A 26695-nucleotide genomic window follows, 5' to 3' on the forward strand; every position below is an offset into this window, starting at 1 on the left:
TATTGGTGATAGCAAATAGGCTAAACCGAAAAACAAAAGGTAGAAGCACATAATCTGGGTTTCTGGAAAATCTTTCTCAGCACTTCCAAGCCAATGAACACTTCTACATATATATATATTTATTTATTTATGCAAAGGTCTGCTCTTTTCATTGTGCATACAATGTGATTGCTGGTGTGACACTGCAGGCTACACTGGTTTTATGAAGGATTAAATGCCACCTGAGACATATTTATCCTAAATAAATCACAAATGGTAAACTGCAGCATGTCAGTGTCAACACCCTGTATTGCAATGGAAAGGTTAGCCATACAGAACTGAGCATAGCTAAAAATTAGCATCCAAGCCATAAGACCAGAGGGCTCCAGTTAACAGGCAAAATGATCAAGAAGAAATATTTTCAATGAAAAACATTCATTTGAGTACCTGCGAGAATCTTGCAGAAGGCCATCATTTTGTAAAGGTCACTTTTATCCTGATAACAAACGGGAGTTGATCCTGTCATTGTTGGCTGAAGACAGTATTTAATAAGTAGTGAGCGGACTGTCACTTTTAAGAAGAATGAGCAAGTTAAACTTGGCTAATTATGACTTTCAGCCCCACCCCCCTTGAAATTTTATTCTCCCTCTTTATTTGGGGAACGGATCTGACACATCCAACCTGGAAAATAAAAACAACAACACGTTTGCCACTCTGACAAGCACATGCCCCTAGCAGCTAATTTTAGAAGAGACAATTGTGTTCTGACTTTTGGATAATCGGATGTATCATTAATGCGTCTTCTGCCCGACACTTTTGAATAATAAAAATTAGATAATTAAGATATTAAACTAATCCAGTTACTTCCTCTTCTCTTGGCCTGAAAGTTGTGAGTCCAAATGGGAACAGAATTTTTTTCCCCTCCCCTGCTCCTTTCTCAAATCAGACTGAGAGAGTAATCATGACGCCTAGTGGGAGTTCTGTAAATCCATGACGCTTTTCCGGCTTACTTCTAAATATAAACCTAAGGCTGTCTTCAGGCATCAGAAGTCCCACATACAATTTGGTGGCCACAAATTTGCAGACTTGTAATAAAGTCTACTTAATGCCAGCTCTGTGTATTGATCAACAGTGCATGTCTGTAAGAACTCTCCGTGGTATCTATTTCCAGGTATGCTTAACATTAAAAATGAGAATACATCTTTTAGTGCTGTTTTTTTTTATTGTAAAGAACCAACTGTTCCCCTGTATATGATAGTTACATCTCTTAAGGAAAAACAGAAGTTTTTATAGCAGAAAAATATTTGTTTTTTTTTTTAAGCAGGAACTTACTTTAAACAATCAGAACTTATCCACAACTAAATCAACATTCTGATCCAACAAGAAATAGATCAAAGTCAACTTTTTCCACTTAAGATTACTGGCAGAATTTAAAATGGAAAAGGGTCATCAAATATTTGCAAAGCCTATTCATAAAACAAACTGCAAAATGGTATATATTCGAATGATACTATTTTTTCTTTTAAAAAGAAGAAATCCCAGCAATGATTACATAACAGGCATTAGCGAGGTTTTTTTTTTTTTTTTTGCTAATACGTCCCCAAGGGTTGATTGCAGAGATATCTCATGATATCTCATGTTATCAGGCATTTTGAACCACACCATAAATTTATTTCATTGTGAATCCTGCATTTTGAGTAGAAATAACTGGGGCGTATTTAAACAGGTTTGGAATGTAAAATTATTGCATACATAGAATGCCTTAATCTATACAATGTTGATGTCTATGTCAATTGGGTGATATGAGTACCTGCATATTTAATTTGCTCTCCCTACAGAAAGTCAGATAAGTCAAATTACATAATTAATCAGAAGAAAGATTAAAAACTATCAGATGTCAAAAAATAATGAAGAGGTGATAAGCAAAATAAACCAAACTATCTATCTCGGTAGTTGCATCTGTGTATGTTCTGATTTTATTTGGTAAATTTTTCAGTGTCTATAACTGGTGACAGTCTGATCAGTGCTCATGCAAAAACAAGGAGAATTCCCTTTTGTATGAAATATTCCCAGGATGGTGATGCTAATACCATATAAATGCATTTACAAATGCTTTATAAGTTAACAATAAAACATAATATAGCTGATGTTTAATTCCTTCTTTCTTTTTTGAACTGAATAGGCAGAGTATTTTCGTATCTTTTATAGTTCACTGTTATCTCTTTGGCCCTGGATAATAGCTGTTTGTGAACCATCTTCTGTGTAAATGAGCATGCTACTTAGTTGTTCAACACTTCCATCACAAGAATTTTGATTAGAATTTATAACTGTACCAGCCTGCAAAAGTTCTTGAGTTTCCTCTTTCTCTATCACAGTATGTGAATATACTCTAGAGTCATTCTCAATTTCCTGGGGTAATTGTGTTACTATGTAATGAGTTGCACCATTGGCAAAGTTATTGTTAGACTCCTGAACCATCGCTTGAGCAATCTCCTCTGTGACAATGATCTGTGAAATTTCTCCATCTGCTTCAACCAAATCCATGTGTTGACTTTGGATGCTCAGGGTATGGCTGTCAGCCTCTTGCATTATTATTTGAGATCCTTCTCTAGATACCATATGCACGGTTCCTTCCTCATTCAAAATAACCTGAGTGACACCTTCTTTCATCAGCTGATCAGCTGCAGCTGTATCGCACACAGCGAACTGGAGGACTCCTTCAACCATTTTCTTGAAGGCAACCTGAGCATTTTCCTGAGATGAAATTATGGTGGACGGATGCACAACTTGTGTTACTACCTCCATGGACTGTTCTTCTTCAATTTCCTGAACACCATGGAACATTTGTGTTTCCTGTGTTATGTCATCTGCTTCTGGATTTGACATTTGCAATGCTTCTTTGTGACAAAGCTGTGCTCTATCCAAAAGTTCTACTTTGTTCTCCACCTCACCAAGTTCTGTTACAGCACAAAGCAAAGCATCTAATGCTGAGGCAGACTCAGGTGGGTGTGCCCTTGATGTATCCAGAGACTCTTGTCTCATTATCTGTTGCACCACTGCATTATTTGGGGCTGAAGCCATCCCTATGGAAACAGCATCTTCAAGAGCAGTTTCTCCTACAGAGCCTTCAACGACAAGAAGTCGTGTTTTCCCATCGGACAATTGTTCGTTAAGTATTTGTTCTGGAAGTATGCTGCTTACATGGGAGCCATTTTGATTTGTAGCTATCAGCTGTCCGTCTTCAGTTATATGTACCACCCTTGCCACTTGGCCAGCCATTGCCAAAGTCTGAAGGGTAGCTGCTGCTGTTTCTTCCACTGAGGCATCGATTGTGAAATCACTGTCATATCCCTGAATAATGATCACCTGTTGCACTTGTTCACTGGCTTGTGGATGCCTCCTCATACCATGAAGCATCTTATCGCTGACTGGAGAAATTTCATCCAGAGCTGATGAAGCAAAAGGGCTGGTGGTTTCAACAAATGTAGCTCCTTGACCTTTCAGTCGACATTCATAAGACTTAGAAACTATACCTAAGAAAAGAAAGAAAGATTTTTTTTTAAAAAAAAAATGTCAAAAAATAGTTTCGCAAAATACAGGTATGAACAATATAAAGAAAGAAAAATCCCAAATGATATGTGATGCTGTTCTCCTTTCAAGTACAGGTTAACTACTGTGATAAATTCTGTATCAATAGGAGCAAAGGGAATACTCGTATATATGCAAGATGGTTCATGTTCAGAGGAACTTAAGAATCCCATTTCTTTCTAGCCATGCCGGGATGTATTTATATACTTTCATTAAATGCTTCAGCAACAAATTTGTATAAATCCTTTTGAATTTTCAATATTTCTGCACAAATATGACTTAAAATGTAATCTGTTTTTCACACATGCAATTGGAGGAAGATAATTCCATTAAACAAATTAGTCGAAAACATTTATATTTGTTGATTTATTTACTGAAGGAAATGATCCCAAGCTATAACTGTAAGAATTACAATTGTAAGATTCTTGAAGGTTATATTTTCTCTAAAGCTGCAGATGAAATAGCCCACACTGGGATATTAGACTGTGTATGTTTTATATATTTGTTTATTGTTTTGTTGTTTTTCTGGTTTGCTGATGAATCAATGTGTGGCTGAATCATAGGGCTTGACATTCAGGATAGAAGCATCAAAAGCAGACATAAAACCTGAACTATGAAAGGTAAGGGGTAAATTTAGATTTGAAAATGGCCACTGCAGCTGCATCTTGACAATCTTTTCCTAGATCTGAAGATAAATTAATGAAAAAAATTGTACAGTTTGATCTCAACCAATTTATTTATAAGCAATGAATTCAATGAGATTTGAACCCTAATAAATTGTTTAAGTTGTTTGAATCTACACAACGGACATCAAATTTGAATTTCTAATAGTAAAATCAGTCAATTATTTAATCTGCAATTATCTATTTGGGTTAACAATAGCACTGATAAATTGACTACAGAATATAAAACGTAGTCTGTATTTCTTTTTTTAAAAAAAACCCACTATAAAATTCTTTGGCCAAGTCAGAATTACCAACAGTAGTTATGAAGATACATAATGGGCAGCTTATGTATTGTAAGAAAATCTTGATAGAAAGGTGGAGTTACACTTTGAAGATGAAGTTCAAATAAGAATCACAAGCTGTTTAATAAAGGCTGCAGTTACATAATATAATTAATTTGTAACAAAATCCCCCAACATATAAACAGTCTGTGCATGTTCTCAGATATTATTTGCTAGATATTCACTGATCTCCTGTGCCCTCCTTACCAGCTGAGCTTCTTTCAGGTCAACTTATTGCTGTGGAACATGCCCACAGAGCTGTGGACAGGCTAAATCAGAAAACAATGTGCAGTTTATATATCAATGCCACAAAGGGCCCACCATTTGTCTGGAAACAAATCTGTTTACAGTTGAGGAAGAACCCCCTCAGGATTGAGTTCGATTCTAGGTTCCATTTGGCTATCGCTTAAACTTGAAAAGCTGGTTTACTATGATTTACTGTGGATGTACAACGTCGTCCTTTGAATGACTGTCACAAACTCAGTAGCATGATGCAATTAGAATGAATCTGCTGAATTTAAAATGGAAGAAGATATACAAAGGGGTTATGCAAGATTGCTAAATATTGTTAATATAGCAGTCAAGAGCATGTGGCAACTACTTCAAATTATTTGCTCCTCTGACAGCAGCCTGGTTCCAATACCTACACATAATAATTTAGCAGAGTAACACAAACTCATATGATCTTGTATTAATACAACCCAGTCAGTAAGCAGAACCTATGTCACCTTACTGGCTTGCCCAAAGCCAATTCAATGTGCATGTAAAATGAATCATGTACATTTTATCATCCCTAACATTTCATATATATCTCAATACCATTTTTGATGAAATTAAGATGTATCAGGATTTTAGGTTTAAAAACACTGTTCCAGTTTCAGAATATCTCTACGCCAGCTATTAAGACTAGAATGCACCCATTATCAAAACAAAATTACATTATACCATTCTAATTTTAGATGGCAAGACAGAAGGGAGCCTTTATGTCATTTAGAGAAAAGTTTTTTAAAAAAATTGAAGGGACTGAAATGTATGTCCAAGTAAAACAGCATGATTGATTTGGCACCCACTGATGGATTAAATTCTGGCAAGGAAAAACTGTGGAGAAGCACGAAATGGTTCTTTGTATCATTAACCTTATGCTCTTTCTCTATGGATATCATACTCAAGATTCTCAGCTTGAAAAAAAGAATATAAGGGAGAACATAACACAAAGAGACAATTAAAAATCAGAACTAATTCATATTTTTCAAGAGAACGATGTAATTAATTTCCACATGTGTCTTGCTTTCGTCGACAAGATGTAGGCCCAGACTTGCAATGATATGGACTTAAATCAAAACACAATTCTGCTCCAATATTATCCATTGGACTAATTCCACAGATAAAGTCTTAAGAGCGAACAGGCATGAAGTGACACTGCATCAGAGCAGAATAAGAACAGAAGAAGATAAAGGAATATGTTCTCTCCCTTGGCTTCAGAGGTAAATGCTGCATCTGTGATTTTATGCATGTCCAGTCTTTGCTCAGCAATTGAACGGGAAGTCTCTTGGGGGCTTGAGTTATCCTGTAAATTCCTTGCAGCACAGATAATTATGCCATTCTGACTGCTTGCTTAATCTATTTGAATCCAGAGGTGAGTTAGGCCACTTCCTGACCATTAAAGTAAACTACATGGGTAAATACTGCTGTCACTAAAGGGGTGTGATGAAGCTTAACTACACCAACATCTTAACTTCGGCTCAGTGCAACCCAAGCTATTCCATCATAGTTCATAAATGCGATTGCAGGTCCATCTTTTGATTCAGCAATTTAATAACTTCGAGTGCTGTCAGTAGTGCTTTGAAAAATGGATCCTATAAAATGTAACAGCCTCAATCAGATTGTAAAAGATTCACCCACGGAAGATTCTCCCATTTTCAACTATAATGAATTAATGTTGAGCTGTGTAGAAGTTCAAGTGTCAGTTAAACTAATGGGAATCTGTAGTGTAGGCTTAAATTTTAACTGGGCCAAAAATTTATTGGGAACATCAAGTTCAATTTTAGTGATCTTCATGGTAAATGTAATATGTGTAGCTGAATGGATTCCCTTTGTTTTGAGAGGATGGAAGTTAACAGAAAAAAAATGTAATTCTAGAGATATGTTTTAAGAATTAGTTATGGCAGAGCTTCCTCCCCCTATTTTCCTCCTCATTTTTTTCTATTAAACATCACTGTATCAAAGAAATCTTATATTTTAGAAATGCATTTTAAACAAATGCTGGAACAAAGGAATGAAGAATTTTTGTTGGACATAACAATCATAAAAGTAAAATGCAAAGATGGCTGTAGTTGCTGTTGATCATCGTTACAAAGTATAAAGAAACAGAATTATATTTTAAATTGATAAAATACAATAATGTAAGATTGCTTATCGAGGGATAAAAGATCCTATGGATGTGTTTCATATCTATGGATATCAGGATCACAGAATTGGTTATTTTCCAAATATTCTATATTTTCAACAGAGCCCTTATTTATCAGCTGGCATTTTGGAGCAATTATTTAAGAAGTGGAAAATCTCAAATATTTTGGGATATATCATTATTTGTATACTCCATGTTTGTAGGCCACCTTCTCAACAAAATGAGACAAGATATGCTTTATTTAATGTGATTAATGAAGAATACAAATAAGATTTAGCCCAGCTGTGTTTTTGAAACCAAGAACCGAGTATTTTGCTGTTGTATGTCTATATTATTTTTGCTATAGCCCTCATTTCCCTGGCCTCCACCCTCTTAGAATAAATACCTTATTCTTTTGTTAAGCTCACATTTAATTAAAATGTACAGGATTTGTGCAGTGAACTTGAATGAAACAAATAAAACAAGGGCCCCCCTCTCTTGAAGGCATACGTTGTGAATGAAAAATGTCATTACAGTCTAAAATTTTTTGCAGTAAACAGGGCCTACAGAGGGAAGTTTCCTCTGTAATGACATCCATAAAATACACAAATGGCACTTTTAGTACCATCCTGAATATGGCATTTTCTGTGCTCTACACACAATCTAAATGGTTTGATCATAGAGCATAATACTCCATTGGGTTTATAGAACAATCAATGTTCCATAAAATGATGTATTTATCCAATAGTAGGCTCAGCAGTTACTGGTGTATGACATTGTAGGACACTGGCTTTATACTGTTCAGCAGCACACATGCTGGCTGTAAAACTTATCTAACACTACTTCAACAACTTCATCTCATCTGTGTCAAGTAATTTGTTGAAGCCTCAGCTTGGCTTAAAAAAAAACTTGTAATAAAAATTCATAGAATTTTCAAGAGAATGAAAGCTGATGACAATAGAAAGGTCACATTGTGTCTCCACTAAAGGGGTCAAGGGTTATTTGCAGTTCTAAAACAGAAAGTAGATTTCATGCATCGTGTAGCAGATAAAGATGGCATTAAAAAGACTTGTCTCCAAAAGTAATGCATAACGTATCAGGAAAGTCTGGGTTAGCGCAATATTGCATGTAAACCTCCACTTTGGCTTTTCTTTTATACTTTAACAGGCATCCATCTGGGCCAAGTGTACCTTGCTGATCAAGACAAAATCAAGGAAATGGACTAAAGAATGTTGAGTGAGAGATGCATATTTTTTAACTATATGTTTTGATAACTTTACCCTTTTTTTCCCTATATAGGTGTTATTAAAGATTTTATCTACTGGGCACTGTGACATTACTCCTGCTGGTTATTTCCCTATTTTATGTTCATTATTATTATAATTGAATATTTTAAATAATATTACACGAAAGACAATCTTTAGGCAGTATATATCGACCAACTGAAATTACAGTGTTAATATTTAGTTTCGATGAAAAGTTTCTCAAAACCCAGTTCCAGTATTCTAGTTACCTTCCTTTTCTCCTTCTCTTTCACTTAGACTTTGACCCCGCCAAAAATTAGGGGACTAACATTGATAGTTAATATGTTGGCTAACTCCATTGGGGCAATGAAATAGATATCCTGCCCTGAAGCTGGATAATGAGTGAAAGAATTCCAAAGGTGTGTAGCACTCAATGTGTTATTTTTTTAATCATTTTCAATTATGCCCATTTTTATGGGAAGCCACTGTAGGAGATTACCAGGTAGACCCTGAGGGTGGGGTCAAACACGTCATCTGTTTGGAATCCTTATGTTTCCACAAAAGATCTAAGTCCAATCCTCCCCCATGAATTCTGTTGACCCTTATCTAAAGCCAATTACCATTGACCATTAGAAGATCAGATTCTTGTGTATAAGTAGAATGAATTAAAGTTCTACTGCTTTGAACTCTACTCCTGTTCCTGGTTTCTTATGCCTAAACCACTTACTGAGCATATACTATACAATGTACTAGAAGCAGTTAGAAATTTGATTCCAAAATTCTTATCACTAGAACTATTCTTGCTATGGTTCCGAATGCCTGCAAATGTCTTCCAAAGCAACCTAGATAAAAGTAAGCATAATTTTTCTCTAACTGTTCATAAAACAAGGGTGGGAATAACACATCATTTTTATGGCTCTAAAACAAGCTACAATCTGAACTAACTGGTCAGGATTTTTTTACCCAGGGAGCAAGCATGGAAATAATAAAATTATGCTAACTTTGCAGAAAGCAAAAGGGTTAATATCATTCTTTTTTATTTTATTATACTAAGCTAATTAACAGGGCAACATATGCATATATAAAATGGTTTTAATAATAAAAAGAAGGAAAAGAGTCAAAAAGGGGAGTCTGGAAAATAACATATTCAACAAAATCTGGACCATGTCAATTAAAAGTCTTCTTCCTTGTCCCTTTGTTGAAAAAGCAATTAATTCATGTATTGGCAGACAAGATATATCAACAATTCATTGCTGCAACTCTGTTATAGATTTCCCCTTCCAGTGTCCTATGATAACTCTTTTTAGCCAGCAGGTGTTTATTTCACTCTGAGGAAATTGTGAGAGGAAGTCAAGCAAAACTAGCTGTATTATTTTGCCTGTCTTAATGCAAGTGTGCAGCCACCTGAAGGTTTTTCTAGTGATTCCACAAAGCTATTCCCATGCTATTATTTAGTTAGTTGCTTGTTTTATTTATAAGCCGTCTCAATTTCCAAGCAAATCTAGCCAATGTACACAATATTACATTATGATTACTGCAGTTTTTAATCCTGGCATAGCATGATTTGCCCCCTTTAAAGGGACAAGTCATATTCGAAAAAGACTTTAAACCAGAGATGTCCAACTTGGCAATTTTAAGACCTGTAGATTTCAGGTCCCAGAATAGGAGTTGCCATGTTGGCTGGGAAATTCTGGGAATTGAAGTCCTACAAGACATACAATGCACATAAGAAGAGGCTCAGGACTTTAGCCATCATCCCATTTGTGATAGGGTCAATCAAGCAGGAAAACATTTCTAATGAGACCTGTATCAATTCCTCTACAGCATGTTCTGGGCTTACAAATCAAAATTGTGCCATATTATCTTTGTCAGCTATTTTTAAACCTATGTTACTCTGTGAAGAATCATATGCATACACATTGCCACAAAAATAATTTATACTATCAAAAACAATGACAACTAGCAGATAGTTTACAAGATAGTATTGTATTCTCTTGAGTCATTCAGCTAAGAATTTGGGGTTTTGTATTTAACTTGGCTCCTTATGTTTTCCTGTTGGCGCACTAAAACAATTACTGTCATAACTTGCTACTCATATCTATGCTTTGTTTATAAATGGAAGCACGGTATAGTGTATTGTCATATCTTTCCAGAGCAAATTATAGAAAATAACCATTTATCTTCATTGCAGACACTTTCTTATGTTTGGTAGAAAACAAACCAGTATTCACCAACTGCACAGAGGCACCATTAAAATCAGATTTACAGTAAACAGAACCTGCAGCTGGGGTAAAACACTGTTAGTATTTTAATTATCAGCAAGACTTTTTGGAGGTCTAACATCTGCTCACAGCCAAAAGACAGCAGCTGCTTGTGTACACATGAAACAATGTGAATTTTTGTCTATAAATATTAAAATATACTGTATATGGTGTATATGTTGCCACGACACTCTTATTAGGACCGCCATGTCTATGGGGCATCTAAAACTCTTTTTTGCTTCTAGTAAATTCACAGTAAATTCTTCCTTCAGAAGAATTAGAGCCAAAGAAAACAGAAATTCTTGAATCCATAAATTGAACATACTTACAGGGGTTATTTAACTAAGAAAATGCTTAGAATCTAAATCCTTACAAAATATCAGTGGTATGTTCTGATCACTGTACTTCCAAATGACATCAAGGTGAGGACACTTCAGAATAATGTTGAGGGTCAAATCCAATAAAAATTTTAATATTTATAATCTTTATTCTCTTTACAGTTCTCAAATATATTTTTGAATGTTAATATCTAGAAAGCACCAAGGACCCTTGATTTCAATGCTGAGCTATAAATATTCTCCTTTATTGGTACTTACACTACTGCAACAGAGCCTACATATGGGGTGGGATTCAAATTTTTAACAACCGGTTCTGTGGGCGTGGCTTAGGTGGTGGGCGTGGCTTGGTGGTCATGTGACTGGGTGGATTTTGCTTGGTGGTCATGTTATTGGCTGGGTGTGGCCAACTCAACATCACTCACATCGAGGCATGCATCTCCTTGCCTGGCCTCTCATGATTGTGGGGATGCTGCAACAGTCGTAAGTGTGAAAAATAGTCCATAAGTCACTTTTTTCAGTGCAATGGTAACTTTGAATGGTCACTCCACACAACCAAAGTACCAGCAAAGGAGGGGGAAAAAAACTCCAGAGACCTTCCTGAGACAGGAAGTCGAGTCCTGCCAAGAATGTAATAAGGGTTAACGGAGAGGCAGTTTCTGTAAGCAACACCAGAATGTTTCCTTCCTGCCTTCCTTACAGGATTAGGCCAGTAATTTCTTCTAACAACCGGTTCTCTGAACTGCTTAGAACAGGGGTGGGCAAACTTTTTGGCTCGGGGCCGCATTGACTTTTAAAATTTGACAGACGGGCCGGGTCAGCACAAGATTTTTTGGGAATCGCCCCCCACCCTTCCCCCCCTTCTCTCCTTCCCCTCCCCTGGAGGCCCCTGAGTCAGGAGTTGTTGCCTCGGGAAGGGAAAGGCAAAAAGGAAGAGCCACGGCGGTGCTTTGCAACGGAGCAGCGGCACCGGAGGCTCAGGCTCAGCGGCTCCTGGTTTTGCCTTTTCCTTCCCAAGGCAACGCGGGACTGGAGCTGCACGGAGCTGCGCCGGCGGTAGCAACTCCTGACAGCCCCAGCCGGACACCTGAGCGGAGCCGGGCGAAACTGCCTGTTGCTGCTGCCGGAGCACCGCCGGATCGCCTCCTCCAAGCAGCCCGCCCGCCCGCCGGGCTTCCCTCTGCCACGCAGCTCGGGGCCAGGCGCGAGTGCCCGCGAGTTAAAAGGAAGCCGAAAGTTGCTGGGAAGTTGCTCGGGTGCTGGAGCAGGCTTTTAAAGTGCCGCCGAGCAAAGTTTAAGCCTGGAAGCCCCGAAATCTGAGCAACTTCCCAGCAACTTTCGGCTTCGTTTTAACTCGCGGGCGCTGTGCTCGCCCGAGCCGCACAGCAGCCCGCTCCAAGCAGCCCGCCCGCCCGCCGGGCAGAACCCTTCCGCTCCTCGGCGGGAAGACGCTCCAGCCTGCAAACTTTGCTTTTGCAAAGCCCTGAAGCCCGGAAAACTGAGCAACTTCCCAGCAACTTTCGGCTTCATTTTAACTCGCGGGCGCTCACGCCGCCCGAGCCGCATGGCGGAGGGGAAGCCCGGAGCGCCGCCGGTCGCCTCCTCCAAGCAGCCCGCCTGCCCGCCCGCCGGGCTTCCCTCTGCCGCGCGGCTCGGGGCCAGGCGCGGCGCCCGCGAGTTAAAACGAAGCAGAAAGTTGCTGGGAAGTTGCTCAGGTGCTGGGAGCAGGCTTTTAAAGTGCCGCCCGAGCAGGACCGCCGAGCCGGGAAACAGGGCACCAAGGCAGGGCAAGGCTCCACCAGCAGCGGCCTACCTTTAGGTGGCTCCAAGCAGCCCACCCCGCCCGCCGGGTGGAACCCTTCCCGCTCCTCGGCGGGAAGACGCTCCAGCCTGCAAGCTTTGCCTTTGCAAAGTTTAAGCCTGGAAGCCCCGGAAAAAAAGGGGATCGGGCGGGGACTCACCTTCGGAGAGGTCGCACTCGAAGGTGATTTCGAACTCCCAGCTGAGGCCTTTGCAAATTTCTTTTCTTTCCTTCCCTAGATCGCTCCGCACTGTTTTGCAGCTTTGGGGGCCACGCGGCACAGGGCAATACGCCACACCCAGCGATTTTTTTCAGGGTGGGCCAGATTGGACAGACCAATGGCAGTGATTTTTTTCAGGGCGGGCCGCATTGGACAGACCAACGGGCCGGATGTGGCCCGCGGCCGTAGTTTGCCCACCCTGGCTTAGAATATTAACAATCAGTTCTAGCGAATTAGGTGTGAACTGGTAGAATCCCACCCCTGCCTACATACAGCTGTCTTTGAAGACAACTCAAATGTACAGAAAGTAACACCTAGATTGTTGGAAGGCTACTTGATTTTTCTAAAAAGATACTTGTGTTGGGATAGCAAAGGTATGCAAATTTCCACAAATAAATCAATATTGCAAAATTCACCATGCATTTGTAAAGCAACTTCAAAAAGCAGATTGATACCTGACTTCATCCTGAAAAACAGCATATGTTTACCGCAATGGCCCGATTCTTAATTTTTGTCAACAGTGTGTTTTGAACTAAGTTGTCCAACAATACAGGCTTTGCTGCAGTGTTTTGCTCTCTGATAAAGCATTAGGAATAACTGCCAATCAAATGAAAAAAGATAGCCCATTTTTCACATCTTTTCACTGCCAATCTTTGAAATGTGCTTAAACACATTTCGTTAATACTGACATATGCTCATCACTATTTAGCAATTTATTTCAACTGTGCTCAATGTCTTAGAAATTCTAGCTGGGGATAATGGGGTTTCCAGTTGAACACAACTAAAAACATATCTTATCTCCAACAGTTTTTAAAATGTGTTGTCGTTTGCAGTATGCTATTGGGTGTTTAAGTTATTTTGATTTCTCTGTGATGGTTCCCTTCATTCTATTCATGCTTGAACTCCATAAAAGGTGGCTGCGGAAGAATTTCATGGACATATAAGAACTTCTGCCAGCAATAGAGATAAAATATCTAACAATGTTGCTGATGGAAGACACATGGACGGCAAATGATGCTGTTTTCAAAAACTTCAAAATTAACTCCTTTTAATAATAAGGCCCTAATATTCGTACTGTTATTAAATCTACCAATCCTTTAAAGATGGATCAAATGCAGAACAGAAAACACAAGCAGCATAAATATTCAATCTACTTGATAGGCTACAAGTGAAAGTGTGTTGCTTAGGTTCTATTTGCTAAAGGATATTTTAGGATGTATTTAATGCAGTGCAATCTTTAGCTATAGTACAGATTCACGTCAAACTCACGGCGTCACGGTAGTGTCACGTGACACATTGGGACTTCCTCCCTTCACTAAACCGGGTGTGGGTGTGGCCAACATGTGATGTACCTGGCCCATGGGCCGGGAGTTTGACAGCCCTACTATAGTAGATGGTTTTTTTTTATGACTGCACTTTTCAGTACATTGTCCATGGAAGTATATTCTCTCAATCAAACATCAATATATCAGTGCACTTCTAGTCCTTTTTATAGCCAGAAACATTAGCTCTAATGCACAGAAACTTAGCCTCTGCTTCTTATAGTTGTGGATATTAATTAGATTAGCACACTGCATTGTATTGTTTTGTTTTAGGAGGAAATCTTTTTCCCCCCACTATGCTATGAGCCTTCCCTATGATTGTGATTGTAATTACATAAACTGAAATCACTTTCTCCCCCATATCCATTTTAATCCTTAAGCATACTTTCTAAAGCAAATTAATACCTCACAAATGATACAATTGATCGAACAAAACTGATTTTTCATTTCTATTCAATATAACGGGCAGACATTATTCAGCACCATTCAATTGTTTCTAACTTATATATGGACATAAAATGCAAGTCTGCTTGTGATTTCAGACCTCATGCCGGACAATCAAACTGCTTTTGAAAGGATAGCATCTCCCTTACTCACTAACAGAAACCTTCAAAAAATGGAAATCAAAGGTCTTGCATGCAGGGGTGGGCTGCAACTGGTTTCACAATCGGTTTGGTGAGCGCGCGCATGCAACATTCAAAAACCGCCCATTTTAAGCTTAAAAATTTACCTTCTACTGTATGTCAGCGCTGGTGAGTAAAACAGCTGAGGCGCAGCAATCCACTGTGCTGTGCGAATCAGTTGAGCTAAAAAATAGGGAAATAGAGGAAAGGGCAAGGGTGGGTGAGTGGGGCCAAGTGCTCACCGGAACTACCGGTTCGCTAGAACCGGTCCGAACTGGTAGCAGCCCACCACTGGTTGCATGCTGAGAAAAGTTTTTCTCATTCATTTCTCATTCTCTTTTCTCTCTATGATTACTTTAAGGTGAAGATCTTGAGGTGGATTAGTATCGCTGCCACCATAAATAACACAGAATTTGACTATTCACAAATGCTGAACTTCACTGTGAAATGGAGACACCTGAGCTAGCCAACAAGTAAACGCCCAGACAGAATTGTAGTTTCCTAAGCTTAAAGCACAAATTAGAAAAGATGACTTTTTTTTTTTCAGAAATACTTTTACAGCAGGGATGTCAAACTCAATTTCATTGAGGGCTGAATCAGGGTTGTGTTTGACCTCAGGGGGCCGGTGTGGGTGGCCAGCATGACATCACTCATGTTGGGGGTGCCTATGGCCCAAGTGCTCTGCCAGCAAAATGGGCTCCTGGGCCCAGTTTTCGGCTGCGATGGCCTCCTGCAGTCCTTTGCCAGAGAAAACGGAGCTCAGGGGGGCATGCTGGCAGAGGGCTGCAGAAGGCCATCACGGCCAAAAAATGAAACCTGGGATGGATGCGCGTGGCTCTCCTGAGGTCTGTTTTCACTGGCAGAGGCACTTCAGGCCAGTCCTTTGCTGTTTCCAGGGTGGCCCGGGGGCCAGATCTAAGTACTGCATGTGCCAGATCTGGCCCATGGGCCTGGAGTTTGACACCCCTGTTTTAGAGTAACCCTTCTTGCTATTCTTTTTTTTTCTTTTCCCCAATCTTTAGATTCATAGATCTATCCTGGGAATGAAAAACAATCATCTTTCCTTTTCTCTCCTTTAAAAACCCACAAAAAATTTGTGGCAGATCCTTGGAATGAACTTAGGTACATCAACTCCAAATTCACTGTAAATGCACTTAGTTCTCTGTGATTTCAAATCATCTTATTCCTGCTGAATTTAAATGCGGATTTCTAACTTGTTTAAATAAACACTATTTAAACCTGTTAGTTGGTCAAATGCAAACACCGCACATTAAGCAGGGAATATCAACCACTCATGAAAATGATGGGAAGTGACATCAAAGTAATAACATGATTACAGGTTTATGGATTTCTGAAGTCAACATAAGCCAAATCCACCCCCTTCCCAAACCCTTATGTGATTTTAGCAGATGAGATGTTTCAGTACAGTTTGTTTTTGATCTGAAATGCATATAGCACATTCAGATCAGCAATCCTGTAACTTGAAAGACTGCTAGAAGCATTTGGAGGCCTAACAGAAAACAAGAAACGGCACGAATTGGGAAGGAAGTCAGTATGACAACTGGGGACAAGGGGCACAATAAGGCAAGAAGTGAGACAAATTGCAGCTTATGGATGCTACCAGCAAGCCTTCACAAAATAGTCACACGGAAAGCATTGTGCAGGAACAAAAGGCCGTAATGACAGAATTGGGCATTTTTTTTGTTTCGGAAAGCAGCCAGCCACAGATGGGTCTGTCATACCGTATGCTTCCTTTTTAGGAAACCTCAGCTACTGTCACTTGGCATCATGCTTATAGACAAAGGAAGCTACAGGCTGAAGTGTGAGGAGGCCAAAGGGACTACCAAATAGGTCAACGAATACCCCAATTTTTAGTATGTTCCATTTGATTAGCTGGTCATCGAGAATTCTATTTAAACACCATGCTGTAGAGATTTCACTTGTCCTTTAATTCTATTCATACATTTTCATTTTTAATTAGATCACATCGTAAGTAACACAAAAGCCTTCAATCAAAATATCATTTTCTAGATGTGGCTGCTCTCTTTCTTGGCAGTTTGCAAAGTAAATGAAACAAATCCTCCTTCTTTTAATATATGGGCAAAAGTATTTGCTGTATGTAAATGAAACCAATACATTTAGACCAGGGGTGTCAAACTCAATTTCATTGAGGGCCACATCAGAATTGTGTTTGACCTTGGGGGTTTGGGGGAAACATTTCTCCTTTTGTTTTGTTTTGCTTTTAGTTTGTTTTGCTAGCGTTTTCTCACATAGGACTTCTCCCTTTCCTACCCTTCTTTCCCCTCATTTTTAAATTGGCAAATTCACACAACTTTGAAATAAAGTACTAAACAGACTGCCAGTTTAGGGTATCCAAGCACAGACAGTATATTTCCTTGCATTTCTACTATCTTATGCACCCATAAATTCAACCATTTTATAAATATAGGAATAGTGAAGGTTCTTTAAAAAAGAAAACCATTATTTGGAAGCAGATAAGGGACATTTACCAGAGGCAAGAAAGTCTATTTGGGCATTTTAAGACTAAAGTTGACCTCCACTATTCCCAATCTTCCCTGGTGCTGGTTTCTCTCTCATAATACTTTTTAAGATAAATGTAAAAATTCAGGGTGAAAGGAACTGGAAGCCAGGTAAGGATTAAGATGAAAGCAATAAGTTGATTTTGAACCATATCTTGATTTGGCTTTTTGAACTTGTATTCCTTTCCCTAACACCCTTTTTCTTACAAATATTATGTTATGCTGCTGGTGGAGGAATTCTAGGAGTTGAAGTCCATACAACGTAAAGTTACCAAGGTTGAGAAACATTGGAATGATTGCTGGGGATTTTTCTACAATGAAAAGAGATCCTATCTGCCTAATCCTTTTGGTTATGTCCATAAAGTTTCTCTTTTACCAATAATTATACATATAAATATATAAATATTTTGCAGTTACATAATCAAATAGAGAGGTCCTTGCTGCAGACAGAATCAAGAGTACAAATAGTTGCAGACAATGGCAAGGGAGACGTGAACTATCATGTGGACCTTGGAATGGTCTAATTTCTTGGTAGCAGACAGTTCATCTCATAAAATCAGATGTTAGTACAGAAAGATACAGCCACACATTCCTTTAGGATACAGGATCTACAAGAAGGATGGCAGGTTCAAAGATTATTAGATGGCAGGTTCAAAGATCCAGAGAGAAATGCCTAGTGTTTCTGAAGTAGAAATCTTTGGAGCAGGAAACATCAAAATGTTGGCAAAGGCTATCAGCAAAATGTCCAAAGTGTAGTACATATAATGGACTTCTTTTCTTCTAAAATACTGTGTTCTAGAAAAAAAAGTATGCGGAAAATATTAAGCCTTATAAAACAGTTTTAAGCAGGGGTGTCCAACCTTGGCAAGTTTAAGATTTGTGATCTTCCACTTCTGAAGTTGAAGTTCAACTTCCTTATGGCTGGCTGGGGAATTCTGGGAATTGAAGTCCACAAGTCTTAAAGTTGCCAGGGTTAGATACTCCTGCTTTAAAAGTTTCAGCAGGCTCAGCCAGCAAGTCTTTAACTAAATGTATACTATGAGAAGGGTTGCATAGGATGAGAAACCAGATTACAACAGTTACATGGGCTATAGCAGCTCCCTTGGGTAACATGACTCTACTGTTATGAAAATTGCAATAGAGACATTTGTCATTACAGGATACTGCTGCAGTGCATCAGAGACGAAGCCAACAAGTATTCTGTTCCAGTGAGGCAGAGTGGAGACATGTGGGTTCAAATGTCACAGTTTTCATTTTGAGATCTCTGGTGTCTCCTATTCATATATTCTGGACAATACACAATCGTTTTTATTTTCCCTTCCTTCAGCCTGAATTTATAAACAATTCCACTGAGAAAGCAGAAAGAAAGGAAGGTGGCAGAAGAAATAATCATACTCACAGAATGCTTATTGGTAGTTGCTCATCAAACTAAATTGAGGTTTTCCAGTGATACCACAAAGTTCAGGCCTGAGTCATGCACTTTTCAACATTTTGATTAATGACTTGGATGAAAAGATAGAAGGAATGGTTATAAAATTTGCAGATGACACAAAATTGGATAGGATAGTTAATATTCCGAAACATAAAAATAAAATTCAAAATGATTTTGATAGGTTAGAAAATGAAATTACAGAGAAAAATGCAAAGTTGTGCACTTGGGAAACACAACAAAAACCTCAATGCATAGTTAGAGGATTAAAAATACCTGGTTTGGCAATTGTTACCAGTTTTTTTTAAAAAATTCTACGAATAGTAGTTGATTGCAAATTGAATATGAGTCAACAGTATAATATGGCTGTGAGAAAAATAAATGCAAGCTCGGGTTGCATTAAAAGAAATATAGTTGTTTTTTTTTAACTCATAGAAATTATTACTCCTACTCTAGTTTGCCTTGCTCATACTCCTAATTAGAGTATTGTGCCTGGTTTGGAACACTAAAGAAGGATTCATTTCAGACAAACTGAAACAGATTCATAGGACAATGTTTTTAGAAATTAAGTCCTAGGAAAATATATACAATGGGATTGTTTGCCCTTAAAAATGGGATATGATAGTTCTCTCTAAGAATCTTAAAACAGCTATTCAAATTGCTATTCATGGAACCTGAAGGTTTCATGAGAGATTAAGAGCAAAAGAGGAAAAATTCACTTGAACTTGATCAATTTTCTGTCATTGGAGCTTTGTCTCCAGAGCAAGAATTGTAGGGATTTAAAACAAAGTAATCAAGCAATAAATCAGTCTAGAAATAAGGAGAAATTTTCTGACAATGAGAACAATTTATTAGTAGAACCGCTTGCCTTCAGCAGTTGTGGATGCTCCATCACTGGAAATTTTTAAGAAGAAATTGTACATTTATCTGAAATGGTATGGGGGTTGGACTAGAAGATCTTCAAAGTCCCTTCCAACTCCATTATTCTGTTCCAGCTTCTGTGGCTTGAAAATATTTGAAAACTCCTGCCTTAAAGGGTGCTAAAAAAAGGCCAAGATCTGTTCTCTATATATCAGAATGGAGTTAGTTATAAATACATTTAAGCTACAGGAAAGCAGATTCTGATTAAATGTTTGAAGAAACAACTGTCTCATGGTAAGCAACATTACTCAGAGAAAGAATGAACTCCACTTTATTGAGTGTATTCAAAGAGATACTGAACAGCCATTTCTCAGCAAACCTTTATTCTGATTTCTTCAGTATCAGATAACAGATAATCAGAGTTGGAAGAGACCTTATAGGTCATCTAGCCCAAGCGGGAGACCCTACACAATTTGTGACAAATGGCAGTCCAATCTCTTCTTGAAAGTCTCAAGTGATGGCGCTCCCACAACTTCCGAGGGCAAGCTGTTCCATTGGTTGATTGTTCTCTCACTGTCAGAAAGTTTCTTCTTATTTCCAGGTTAAATCTCTCCTTGTTCAGTTTCCATCATTATTCCTTGTACGGCCTACAGGTGCTTTAGAAAATAGATTGACCCTTTCCTCTCTGTGGCAGCCCTTCAAATATTGGAAGAATGTCTCCCCTGGTCCTTCTCTTCACTAGACTAGCCATGCCCAGTTCCTGTAACTGTTCTTCAAATGTTTTAGTCTCCAGTCCCCTAATCATCCTGGTTGCTCTTCTCTGTATTTTTTCTAGAGTCTCAACATCTTTTTTATAATGCGATGACCAAAACTGGATGCAATTCTCTAGGTGTGGTCTTACTAAGGCTTTATAGAGTGGTATTAGTACCTCACTTGATCTCGATTATATCCCTCTGTTAATGCAACTTAGGATTGCATTCGCTTTTTTGGCTGCTGCTGCACACTGCTGGCTCATATTTAGCTGGTTGTCCACTAAGACTCCAAGATCCTTCTTACAGTTACTGCTATTGAGCCTGGTTTCACCCAGTCTACATGTGTACTTTTGGTTTTTCTAGGACTTCACTTTTCTCTACATTGAATTTCATTTTGTTAGATACGGCCCAGTGTTTTAGTATGTCAAGATCCATCTGAATCTTGAGCCTACCTTCTTGGGTGTTAGCTATTCCTGCCAGCTTAGTATCATCTGCAAATCTGGTGAGTTCCCCTTCTATTCCCTCATCTAAGTCATTAATGAAGATATTGAAGAGTACTGGGCCTAAGATGGAACCTTGTGGCACCCCACTGCTTACTTCCCTCCATGTAGACTTAGACCCATTAAGGACTACTTGTTGAGTACATTTTGTCAGCCAGTTGTGAGTCCATCAAGTTGTGGTGCTATCTATTCCACTTTTTTCTAGCTTACTAAGAAGTAGGCTATGGTTAAAAGAAAAAGGGGGAGATTGCAGCAAGAGGACAAAGGAAGGCAATATCTTGGGACTGTTGGGGGTTGACTGTGCAGAGGAAATAGAAGAACCAATAAGGAAAAGAGATATAAATGGAGTCTCTTGGCAAGGATTACAATTAACTTTAATAAAATAAAGAATAACACAATTGATTAAAAAATGGAAGAAGCAAGCAAAGAATTTAAGGTGGAACTGCAAATTGTGAAAGAACTGATAAAAGAAAGAAGGGGACTATTGGACACACTGGCAGAAAAAGTAATGCAATTTATAGCAGAATAAATGAAGTTTAGAGAGGAGGAGCCAAGGGAAGAGGAAAACAGCCAAGATGGACATGAAGATTTAGAGGCATTGCCAAAAGACACAAAAGGAACTAAAACTAAGACATTGATGACAGAGATAATAAATAAAAGAGAAAACGCTCCCAAGAGTAAGCAAAAGAAGAAGCTGTACAAGAAGAAATTTCAAAAAAGAGAAAAGGAAAGGGGGGAGGAAAGATGGGGGACTGGCAGATGGAAATAAATGTAATATTAGAGGGGGGGGGAAGGGATAAAGAGGGAAGGCCAGGAAAACTTAGTAAAGGGAAAGCTGGCTAAAACTAAGAGAAATTACAAGACCGAGAGATTTAGAGATAAGGGTTAGAAATAGCATAAAAGAGGGATACCACATGGGAATGTACCTCTGTATTTTTTATTAGAAATGTAGACTGGGGAGATTTGAAGTTTATAACTTACTGGGAATTACCTTAAGATTATTAGATAATTATAGATGAGAAAAATGAAGATGGAATGAGCGCTATTAAGAGGGTTCTATTGTTATTAATCCTTTCTTCTATATATCTATATGGTATTCAGCTTTGTCGGGTATTTTCCCACATCATTATAGTTGTGCTTTTAAAGTTGTAGCAACGTTTCGGCAGAATCTCATCTGCCATCATCAGGCTTCTGTATTGTGTTTGTCAGACGAACACAATACAGAAGTCTGATTATGGCAGATGAGATTCTGCTGAAACGTTGCTACAACTTTAAAAGCACAACTATAATGACATGGGAAAATACCTGACAAAACTGAATACCATACATGTAAGTACCTGCGAAAACTTAAGAAAACATATATCTATATATCTATATATCTATATCTATACATACACACACACACACACACACACACACACATGTGTGTGTGTGTGTGTGTATGGTATTCAGCTTTGTTCAGGTATTTTCCCAGGTCATTATAGTTGTGCTTTTAAAGTTGTAGCAAAATATTTATAATGAATGAATTATATTATAATCAAAAGCAGGGGAATGAAAATGTATTAAAATTATATAGGTACTTTTTGAAAACAAAGAAAAAATATGGAATGATTATATGAATATCTCTGGAATAGATATAAGATATACTGTAGATGGGGGGGATATACCATGTGGATCCTAAATGTATTAATCTTACTTTACTTTTACTCGTTTTTTTCTTTCATTGACTGTCTAATTATATATTGGTCTTGAGAAAGTTATAGATGATAACAATACATAAGGTAACATAAAATAGGTGGTAAGCTGAAAATGGAAATAATAAGTGATAAAGAATTGAAAATATATGTGAGGATGAAATGATTTTGATACTGAATTAATGAATTGAAATATGAAAGGGAAATTTATCTAAAGATTAGTCAAATGGATAATAACTTGAAGTGATATTAATTAAGAAAGTTGAAAGTGTAACTATGACTATATATAAATATTGTAATCTGGAATCACGTTGCTCACGTGAAGAGATGTGTAAAAAATAAAAATAAAAAACTTTGAATTAAAAAAGAAGTAGGTTATGGTCTACTTCATCAAATGCCTTGCTGAAATCTAAATATATTATGTTCACAGTGTTTCGCTGGTCTACTAATTTAGTCACTATGTTGAAGAATGAAAAAGATTGTTTTGGCATGATCTGTTTTTAACAAACCCGTGCTGACTGCTAGTTATTACTTTACTTGTTTCTAGATGTTGGCAGATCTGTTTTTTAATTATCTTTTCCAATATCTTCCTGGGTATTGATGTTAGGCTGATTGGTCTATAGTTTCCTGGGTCTGTTTTTTTCCTTTTTTGAAGATGGGAACCACATCAGCTCTTTTCCAGTCCTCTGGTAGTTTCCCGGTGCTCCAGGATTTTTAAAAGATATGGTGCAGGTTCTGAGATGACCTCTGCCAGCTCCTTTAAAACTCTGGGATGTAATTCATCAGGCCCTGGAAGCTGGAAGTTGACTCAGAGATCTTAATGCCCTTCTCCGATTTGGCTTTTTAACATGAAATTCCAAGGCTGGACTAATGATATTTGTAGATTGCCATCAGAATAAAGAGTTAATTCTTTCACGCAGAAGCTTATTGTTCTTAAACCTGAACCTGAAAAGTTGAGTCGGGTGTCATATGCAGGTTCCTCTCTCTTCTCCATATCCTAGCTGAAAAGTGTTCACACCCAGGTAGTGGTGCAAGCTTTGAGCTAAATAAATCTATTTCTGTTTTTAAAAGCTAAGTGTGCAATTTCAAAGCAAAGTGGTGTGCTTAGTGTTCTCATTTGCATGACAATACCCAGAATCCTCTTGTATTTCACAGCTATTTCATGGAAGTGGTGATGATGTGAACAAGCTTGGGGAATAAACCCAGTCGTGTGCCTCTGCTTTGTCTGCGTCATACGTTGTATTCTTCAGTGTTTTTGATGGGGAAAGAAAATGCAAAAGTTTAGACGACCACGACACCAAAACTACCTGGAATGTTTTTGATCTACTTTTATTGGTCATCAATAAATTGGGATGGTAAATTTCTATAGCCATCGATTAACTGATCAGCAGGTTTCTCCTGTGAATATTTTCTCAGTGCTGACATTAGTCATCTATGGCTCTGTCAAGAAAGCTGTCACAATACATTAACAATCAATTTTAAAAAATGAGACAATTAACTTCTAACATGTTGAACTGAAGTAAGAAAACAATTGAACAAAGCTAATTTTATCCATCCAGTCTCCCTCACACACTCTCACATACTCAGTTTGCTGTGTAAAATAAATTCACTATGTTCATTTAATGCTCAGTGTAATAAAATTTCAGACTGCTCTATTGTGTGGAGATACTGGAACACTAATTGTCAGTTCCCACTGATCAAAGTAATTTGGTAGAATAATAATTGGTTTACACACTATGTTTTATTTGTGTCCTCCACCCGCAAAGGGAAGAAGAGGTTATAATAAAAGATGATTTAAAGGGGGGACAGCATTTTCACAATCACCCCAATCTGGTTGCAATTTAGCTAGGAATATATGTTTTCTGAACAATAAACACTGTGATGGGGAAATAGTAGTGAAAAATAAAACACCTGACACAGTATTGAAGATTGGGGTTCAAATTATTAAAACTATGCACATTTCTTTTCAGAAAATAATCGGTGTCTTTTAATATAACCATTCTACCGCTAAAATTTAAAGTCTTTTTTTTAAATAGTGGAGATTATTTATTAATTTATGGCCTATTTATGTTATTAAATATTTAAAATTATTCATTGGAAACATTGTTTGTCGTCTCTGAGCATTCTGAACCAGCAATTTTAATTTTATTTCTTTTATATACAATAAGCTTTTCAAATCCTCAAATCCTATGCAGTTTTCTTCAGATGTATATCAAGAAAGTTCATATCAGCCTTATTTATTCAGCTGTTGTGGGTTTTTTTTAATCAAGATCTAGAAACTGATAATCAAAGTAGAAACAATCTTCCTCCTACTATTTCTGGGCATTGTTTGTTCAAGAGGATGTAGGTATTTGTGGTCAGCAATTTGCAATTTCAGAAATTATTATTTGCTTTGTAAATCTTTTGAACTGATTAATTAAGTAGTAATATGTCACTTATTTTATTTGATACAAAGGAATTTATTAAACTATTGCTGACTCTACAACATAAAACAACATTCAGCCATTTCTTTTACCTTGATGATATGCTGCCTAACCTAGAAGGATATAGTCTCAGATTTGCCTAGTTCCAAGATTATAATATACTATGCTGAAACACTATCATCTGAATTAATAAAAGTATATGTGTTCGGCCTTCAGAAGTTATCTCTCAGGCACCCTTTCACTATGCTGCGATAATACATTTCTGCAGTCTATCTTAAATATAATAATTAATTATAAAATATAATGCTTAGCAGTTGTTAAGCCATGTTTAGTGACCATATAAGGTGACTACTGAATTTGTTTCCAGAAAAAAAATCAACTCTCCTTACAGAATATTCCAACAATTTCCTTAATCCCATCAATTCACCTGGATGTTAGCATTCTTCTGTTTCCTTCAACTAGGCCTAGTAAAACATTTTTCCTCAAGTTTATCATCTGTTTAAATCACATGACCACTAGGTGTGTTTTTGGTTGCTCATCATCACCTCAAGAGAATAGCCAATTTTTATCGGGTTCTTATTACAGGTCACACTTGAAGATGACTTACCTTTTTATTTATTCTTTCTCATTGTTTGGCCTTTAATTTATACATTATAACATCTGTCCGTTCCACATCATCTGTTCCTACCCTGTCTTTTTTTATAATATATAAATAAATACACATTTGCATTATAAGTTCAATTAACATGGGGATAGTTGCTTCTTGTTCTTTGTAAAGATTCCTCAGAAGAACCTGGTATTCTGGTACTTCTATTAACCTCAGTATGATCTACATTCTAACATGATTTACACAGTTATAAAGTTTGCTGTAATCAGTAATTTATAGTTTTCCTATTTCTTTCCATAATTTTTTGTTCTTTAAAATGTATTAAGTATGCTGTATCTATTACTTTCATAATTCTGTGTGTTCTTCAGTTCATATCTACTGGCTCACTCCAACTGAAGTAGGGACAAAGGCATGAACCAAGACCAGATAAAAATTGGAAGTGTCACAAAACTGTGGGACTGTCTCCAACTGATTTGGTTCATCCCATGAGATCTGACAATGTGGACATTCATCTGTGGGATAGTCTTGTTCGTTAATATTTTTGTTCTAATCTCACGTTGGCCTCTCAGAGTCACAATCTGCAAGTTGGCCATCCAAGTACATTGATTAAACCAATTAATCAAAGTGGAGTGCCATGTTCTGGGAAAAAGGTGGAATATAAAACTAACCAATGTATAAATCTTCTAGTGACCATAAATTTTCAGTTTCAACCTTTGCATTGAATCACCTATTATTAATACTATGCTCTGTTTTGAAATTTTGTCTAGCACCTTTTGTAATTTGCTAGATAATTTCTTACCATCTTAATTCCATTCTCTGTGGTAGACACACTCACTCTTTAACACTGATCTTATTGAATTTTAGTCGTTTTCTTAGCTAAGACATTTTATTATTGCAATATAGTAGAATACATATTTAGTGATGCTCTTTTTGAGTATTATTGTCACTCCATTCTTATGTATATATTTCCCTAAGTAATGTATCATGTGATCATTTGAAAAAAACACCCTATTTTATTATGTTTTTATTTCTACTTTGACAACTTGAAAATGCTTCCACATTCTTTTTTTAATACGACATAGTGTTTATTCAGTATCTTTTGAACACAGAGGGCATAATAGCAG

The 26695-nt window shown here is 37.6% G+C and overlaps 1 protein-coding gene and 1 long non-coding RNA gene across 2 annotated transcripts in view; one reads left to right on the forward strand and one right to left on the reverse strand.

Annotated features, from left to right (window-relative positions):
• The first annotated feature begins 1075 nt into the window (after positions 1-1075).
• On the forward strand, positions 1076-8369 carry LOC148131439 (uncharacterized). The gene is made up of 3 exons (XR_015748850.1): positions 1076-1150; positions 5875-6057; positions 8127-8369. It is a non-coding gene; the product is annotated as an uncharacterized LOC148131439 (long non-coding RNA).
• The window catches only part of ZNF407 (zinc finger protein 407), a 374450-nt gene continuing 348936 nt past the window's right edge, over positions 1182-26695 (reverse strand). Inside the window, exon 9 of the mRNA XM_026669912.2 lies at positions 1182-3512. Coding sequence (XP_026525697.2) covers positions 2182-3512 — 1331 coding nt within the window. The 3' untranslated portion in view covers positions 1182-2181. The remainder of the gene's footprint in view (positions 3513-26695) is intronic.

This window comes from Notechis scutatus, chromosome 3, assembly GCF_049901735.1.
Source record: "Notechis scutatus isolate UNSWTSFEM ecotype Mainland chromosome 3, rNotScu1.2, whole genome shotgun sequence".
Lineage (NCBI taxonomy): Eukaryota > Metazoa > Chordata > Lepidosauria > Squamata > Elapidae > Notechis > Notechis scutatus.